Source organism: Elephantulus edwardii, unplaced genomic scaffold (assembly GCF_000299155.1).
Source record: "Elephantulus edwardii isolate Elephantulus edwardi_28Jun2011 unplaced genomic scaffold, EleEdw1.0 scaffold00064, whole genome shotgun sequence".
Classification (NCBI taxonomy): domain Eukaryota; kingdom Metazoa; phylum Chordata; class Mammalia; order Macroscelidea; family Macroscelididae; genus Elephantulus; species Elephantulus edwardii.
Window position 1 is genome coordinate 6820925 of NW_006399814.1, and position 7466 is coordinate 6828390.

Below are 7466 nucleotides of genomic sequence, written 5' to 3' on the forward strand. Positions count from 1 at the left end.
CCGCGCCACGCAGTCCGCTGGCCCCCGGCCCCACGCGGGCTTCGCGGCTGAGATCAGGTGTCCCCCACTCGGCCCCGAGCCGCTGACCCTGGAGGCTGTCAACTCCTCCCCCAAAGCCATGGAGTCTTCAGTGTCCTGCCAGATGAAGCCCTGCCTCATCACCCAGGTCAAGATCAGCAGGGACAAAAAGCTCCGGTCAGTGCAGCTGCACCGGAAGACGGAGATGACCCTTAATGCCATCGGGGCCATCGACTGCCCAGATGCCATCTCCTTCAACCAGCACTGGGAGATCTTTTCCGTGCCTTCCGTACAGCACGTGCCCGACTGGACGCGACCTCTGGATGTTCCGCAACTCCAAACGAGGACGAACTCCTCAGTGCTGCACATCCCCAAGTCCTCTTTAACCTTGGGCATGTATGTGGTTCAGTTCGTCGTGACAGTCACCACGTCTGATCCAGTAAATCCCTTGGCCAAAGGCTCTGACCACTTCTACCTCCAGGTTGTTAGGAGCCCTCTGAAGGCCGTTCTTCTTGGGGATCACACAGTGATAATCAGTTTCACAGATGGGCTGGTTCTGGACGGTTCAAAGTCCTTGGATCTAGATGCTGAGGATCCATTTGAGGGGCTCAATTTTTTTTGGTTCTGCACCACAGAAATGGGACATTACCAAGCAGAGAAAATCATACTGTATAGTCCATACACTTGCCTCCCCGAGCAAAAGGACCTGCACTGGCCCTGGGACCCTGGCCCTGTGCTCACACTTTTACCAAAAACTTTGAAAGGGAACCGTGCACATTATTTCAGATTGGTGGTACAGAAAGATGACAGGTACTCATATGCTGATAAAATAGTGAGGGTGCTCCAGGGAACAGAACCCAAAGCAAGTATTTCATGCATTGAAAACTGTGCTTGGAATTTAATTCTATCAGAGAGAATGTCTTTGTTTTTTAATTGCACAAATTGTGCCACGACCCGTGTCTTCTGTAAGTGGGCCATTACAACAAGAAGAGTTCCCGAGGTACCATTCGACTGGACAGAACAAAGTCTGACAGGGAGGAATAAGAGTTATGTGGCTATCAAGCCTTTTGCTTTTAAGTCATTTGCTGAGAGCACCTACGCGATTTCTCTGCAAACAGAGACTTGGGGTGGGGTCATCTCAATGTTTATACATTCTTTTCTTATCAACCACAGCCCTGAACTTGGAGAGTGCAAAATTAATCCAACACGAGGAATTGCATTTGTTACTAAATTTGTCATCAGTTGTAACAATTTTAAGGACAAGGACAGCCCTCTCACATATATGATAATGGCTTCTGATTTTTCCGGTACTGCTGAAGTTAGTTCTGTACGAGAGAATTCCTTGAGGGCCATCCTGTACTTGGGGACTCTGTCCAGTACACCCCCTTCCTTTCTTCCAGTTGGTTTATTGGCCAATCAGGCCCTGAAGGTCTATGTTCAGGTTTATGACTCTGTGGGATCTTTTACTCAAAAGACTTTGTATGCCACTGTGGAGACGCCTACCAGCATCTCCCCGAGAACCTTGCTGGATCAGATCCGCGATGCTACCATGGGACCAAACTCACTACTGTCGACCTTGCTTCAAAATCGGGATGTTTTATCTGCAGGTTACCTAGTATGTGTGGTAGCTTCTGTTTTGAATACCATGAGAACTGACTTATCTCTCGTCGATGCCAAAACCAGCATACGATTACACCTTCTCAATGTGACGTCCCTTCTTCCTCTAACCACCCTGGAGGAATGCAGCCAGGCTGTCGTGGCGTTTACTCTGTTAACCCAGGCAGGCCCCGAATTTACCCATGATGTTCAGGAACTTGCTGTCACGGGTGTATGGCAAGTAAATCAAGCCCTCCAAGCTTATATAAAAACCAACACGCAACTCCATAATGAACAAATAAAAACAGTGATCACTGGAATACTTATTATTTGGTCTTACATCTTTAAGCAGAGACTGCCTCATGAAGATTATAAAGATCTTTTCTATCTGATGGAATCTCTAGCCAATACAATACTCACTAGGCAAGTGCCGGGGACTGAAACCACAGCTCTGAAGAGCTCAAGTATCAACGTGTATGCAAAGAAAACTGAGATGTGGGACGTTACTAATCTCTTTGTCAACGAGCCAAACTGCCGAAACTGCTTCTACCTCACACTGCATGTGAACAGTGTTCCTGACGTGCCTCTCAATGGCCTGGTTTCTACGCTGTTTTTCGAGTTTGCAGAGGACCCTTTTCCTTGGCTAAACCAAGGGGTAAACATTTCAGCAGATGTGGTTGCATTTCTAATGACAGGAACCAAAGCTGATGGTGATGTGATTGACATCACGCCCGACGTAGTGGAAGTCTACATCACCAGAAGAGACCTGACTCCTGCCCCTTTTAATCTCACAGTGGGGCCCAACAGCGAGCCTGACGAGGGTGATGACCCCTTGAAAAAGACGACCGGGGGGTTTCGCTTTGAAGTGGACAGTGAAGCAGTCAAGGAATTGCTGGTCCACGTTGAGACCAACATCACCGTACTGTTCACGGTGTTCGTGTATGCAGGCAGCAGGATCACGCCCACTGCTCTGATGGCCACCTTCCTGGTGCCCCATGACATGCCTCCCTCTGCCAGCCAGAACAGCCTCTTCGATGCAGCCTGCTCGGTGAAGAAGGCCCGTGTCATCTGCTTTCCCCAGTCCCTGCTGCAGGTGATGGCCCGGTACAGCAGCTCATCCAGGTATAACGTGTCTGTGGTTCTGCAGGCTCCGCAGTTTGTCTTGACGCCCAATGATGAACTCGTGAAAATTACTCTTTTCAGTGTTCACTGTCTGAACATGGACGGAATCCAGAGTCAGTGGAGGGAAGACTGTGTCCTAGGTGAGAACACTAGCGGACACCAAGTGCACTGTATCTGCAAGAACAGAGTGAGGACCAGGCGAGACCTGGGGTCTTCTTTTAACCTGGCCGGCATTCAGCTGCGGGCCCACTTTCTGACGGCCAAGGTGTTTGTGATCCCCAATCCTGTGGACATACAGCTGGAGACCTTTAAGACCATCACGCAGAATCCCGTGACCCTCTTCACAGTGCTCTTTATCATGCTCATCTACACGGGCCTCGCTTTCTGGGCCTTGCACAGGGATGAGCTGGACCCCGCGAGCAGGCACCAGGTGATAGTCCTCCCCGACAATGACCCTTACGACAACGTGTGCTACCTGGTCACCGTTTTCACAGGGAGTCGATGGGGCTCTGGAACCAGAGCTGATGTTTTTATTCAGCTGATAGGAACAGAGGGTACCAGTGATGTGCACTGTTTAAGCCACCCACATTACAGAACTCTTTACCGAGGAAGCATCAACACTTTCCTGCTGACGACGGAGAGTGACCTGGGGGACGTACACACTATTCATGTGTGGCACAACAATGAGGGCAAAGCACCCAGCTGGTATTTAAGCCGAGTCAAAGTGGAAAATCTCTTCACCAGGCACATTTGGTTGTTCATGTGCCGAAAGTGGCTTTCTGTGGACACGTCTCTGGACAGGACGTTTCATGCCGCGAACAAAGAAGAACCTCTAAGCAGAAAGGACTTTTTCCTTATTAGAAATTCTTACGAGCTGGGAAAGAGTCACATGTGGTTCTCTGTTTTTTCCAGTGTCGTCGCTAAGCCTGTCAACCGGCTACAGAGGCTGTCTTGTTGTTTGGCGGTGTTGTTGAGCAGTCTTCTTTGTAATATTATGTTCTTTAATGCCAATCGAAAAGAAAAGCTGGGATCAAAGAGACTCTACTACATCAGACTGATGATGATAGGAATTGAAAGTGCCTTAATCACAGTCCCTGTACAGCTATTACTAAGTTTTTTGTTCACCTACTCCCAGAAGACAGCTATTCAAATGAGTCCAGGGGAGGTAGCGCCTCGAAAGTATCCCCCTCTGTCAGAAGGAAAAGAATCATGGGAGGACCGTCTGAAAAAGTGGTATATTCATGAAATCCACAAGGAACAGACCAAAAAGTCTAGAAAGCGCACATCTGAGGGTAATCATAAACGTCCTAGGGCCTCCAGCCAGTCAACCTCCAAACCCCAGGGCCAGCCTGGGGAAACAGAGACCAAGACCGGATTGACACAGGACAGAAACAGGAATTTGAACAGTAACAATGAGAATATACTTTTTGAAGAGAGCCCTTCTGAAGAGACACCTAAGTTTAAACAGAAGATTTTTTTGCCTTGGTGGTGTATTTACATAGCGTGGTTCCTGATTATTGCCATTTGTGGTACCTCGTCATTTCTCATTGTATTTTATGGACTGACCTATGGTTACGATCTGTCATTAAGATGGCTCTTCACATCTGCGTGTTCATTCTTTCAGTCCATTTTTCTGGTGCAGACATCTAAAATTATGCTCTTGTCATGTTTCAAAACACAGAAGACCAAGTACCATGCGAACATTCCGTGGACATCTAAATATCAGTACACAGAGCTCAAGCTCGGGGAGCTGCAGAAGACTCCAGCAGAGAAGCAAAAGCAGCACCTCCATATCAAACACGTACAGGGCACCAGGATGTACCAGCCCCTCACAGAGGATGAGATCAGAATATTCAGAAGGAGGAAGAAGATCAAGAGAAGAGCGCTCCTCTTCCTAAGCTCTATTCTGACACACTTTATCTTCCTCGGCCTCCTGCTTGGCCTCCTTGCACTCCTGCGCCATGATGACAGCTTTTATTATAACCGGTTCATTTGGGATTATTTCTCTGTGGACCTTGGTTCGGTCACAAAGTTGGAGCACATCTATAGGTGGCTAAACAAGGTGGTGGTACCTTTGTTCCACAATGACCTGAATCCAACATTTCTTTTTGACAGTTCATCTAAAATCCTTGGCCTTCCGTTGATGCGGCAGGTAAGAGCCATGCCTAATAGAAAAAAGTGTCTGTCTGACAAAAACCTAGTCCTCAATGACATCAAGTGGGAAATTCAATGTCATCCCGAGTATGGTATAGATCCAGAAGACACCCAAAACTATTCCAGCTCTTGGCAGGATGCTGGTAAGCAGGCTACTGGCATGAACCCCAATGGGTTTATTTACCAACGACAAGAAAAGAAATGGATGTATCACTCCTATGGACTGTTACATACCTACGGGCCAGGAGGCTATGTATTCTATTTTTTCCCGGATCAGCAGCAATTTAATTCCACATTGCGACTGAAGGAACTCAAAGACGGTAACTGGCTTGATGAGAAGACATGGGCTGTGATTTTGGAACTCACGACTTTTAATCCAGATGTGAATCTGTTCTGCAGCATTTCTGTCATATTCGAGGTTTCTCAGATTGGGATTGTAAACTCAAGTGCATCTGTGCACTCTTTTGCACTTTCTGACTTCAAGACGAACCATTTGGAGATCTCCTTGTGCCTGGCCATTCTTCTTTTTTTCTTAGCATATATCATCAATGAGGGCCATGTTATTGTGGAACAACGAACCTCGTATGTGAGAAGTGGGTATAATTTGCTGAATTTGGTTTTGAAATGCCTATTCGCTGTTCTGATTGCACTGCTTTTCAGGAAGTACCTCCTGACCACCGACATCATCACGTTTTACTTGTCTCATCCTCAGGATTTCATCCCATTTCATGCTGTTTCTCAAGTAGATCGCCTCATGAGGATAGTTTTGGGTTTCCTTTTATTTCTGACCATTCTGAAAACCCTCAAGTATGCAAGAATCTTCTACAATGTGCGACTGGCTCAGAGAACCATCCAAATAGCTCTTCTGGGTATCTGCCATATGGCCTTTCTGGTGTCTGTTTATTTCTTCATATACGTGGCTTTTGGCTACCTAGTATTTGGCCAGCATGAATGGAACTACAGTACCTTGATTCATGCCACGCAGACAGTATTCTCTTACTGTACCTCAGCTTTTCAGAACACTGAATTTTCCCGTAACTGGATTCTTGAGGTCCTTTCCCTTGCATCTTTTGTACTGATCATCATCTGCACGTTGACCAACTTGTTTCGAGCAGTGATCTTGTCTGCCTTTGAAGAGATGAAACAGCCCGTGTATGAAGAGCCGTCAGAGGAAGTAGAGGCTATCACCTATCTGTGTCATAAGCTAAGGCTGGCGTTTCGCTGTTTGACCTTCCAAACCAGGTCCAAAGATGACCCAGAGTTTGCCACTGAAATGCTCTATGGACAGCCAGAAAAGAATAACCACCGTTACCTGGGGCTGAAGACCAGAATTGTTAATGGGAAGAAAATGGTTTATCTTGTAGTTTAATTGGTGACTTTCAAGAGCCACAACGAAGACTTTTCAGCAATGCTGTTTGAGGGATTCCCGAATGGTTAGTGGCCTTTACGGGACATACATCCCAGCGTTTTAAGATGATGTCCTCACGGCCTCTGTTCCTGGGGAGAGGAAAAGGGTGTTGGAATGTAATGTAGTTTCATTCATGATGTGTACATGTCTGACTTTCCTTTCCTGAAGAGCGGTGCGATTCCTGGTACAGAGGAAACGTGTACTTCTCTGGAAGGTGCAGTAATGGAGAGGATTAGAGCCACTCATTAGGAGTCCCAGATGTGTGAGGGAAGCGCAGCCTCCTCCTGGTGCTTCCATGCTCGGCCAGGCCTGGGGGCCACTGCATAGTGGCTCCTTGGCCTTGCTTGGCGCTCCCTTGGCAGGCCAGGTCGGCCTGGCCTCCTCCCCAGTGTCCCTGTCCTCAAATCCGATGGCCCAAGACTAGGGGGCTCTTGTGGGCAGTTTCCAGGATGTGCCCTCTTGCTTAGCAAAGGGGAAGTCAGACGTGTCCTAGTGTGAAACGCCCCATCCCTTCCCCAAGGCTGCTGAAATTAGGTCAAAGCTGGTGGTGACATTTGCTGACCAAAAGCTATGGCTTTTGCCTGACAGCAAAGAAGTGTGTGCGGTGCTGGCTCCATGCCCAAGCAGAGTGAGTGTCCACACACACCGAAGAGAGGCTTGCGGACATTCCCGATCTGGGCACCCGGCCGTCTGGGAAGGCTGGGCAGTGACACCGCGCATGCACAAGCACCACCGATCACCGAGCAGCACCGAGTGTGAGGCTACTTCGCAGAGATGTGCGGTGTGCGGGTGATCCGCTCAGTTGACGCCTGTCCTCCAGGCGGAGGGCCAGAGAGCCGGGTGGTCACCGGGGTGGGCAGCTCGGAGGCCACGGTCCTTCCCGCGGCCACTGTCCCCCTCAACTAGTCCTCAGCGGGGTACGCAGCCCTCCTGTCACGCACCACGGGGAGACCCACCGAGGCGGGTAATGCGCGGAGGGAGGAGCTGACGGCGAAGCCCCGCCCCACGGCGCGACACCCTGCGCCCGGGGTCAAGGGCCAACGCAAGCAGCGAAGCCCCGCCCCACTCCGCGAGTGCGTCAAGGCTTGAGCCTCCACGATTGGATCCTGCAGCGAAGCCTCGCCCCACTCCGCGCGTGCGTCAAGGCTTGAGCCTCCACGATTGGATC

At 49.2% G+C, this 7466-nt stretch overlaps 1 protein-coding gene across 1 annotated transcript in view; it reads left to right on the forward strand.

The window, feature by feature from the left end:
- The window catches only part of PKDREJ (polycystin (PKD) family receptor for egg jelly), an 8017-nt gene extending 1758 nt beyond the window's left edge, over positions 1–6259 (forward strand). The window contains exon 3 of the mRNA XM_006888125.1: positions 14–6259. Within this exon, the coding sequence (XP_006888187.1) occupies positions 14–6259 (6246 nt within the window). The remainder of the gene's footprint in view (positions 1–13) is intronic.
- The last annotated feature ends 1207 nt before the right edge of the window (positions 6260–7466 follow it).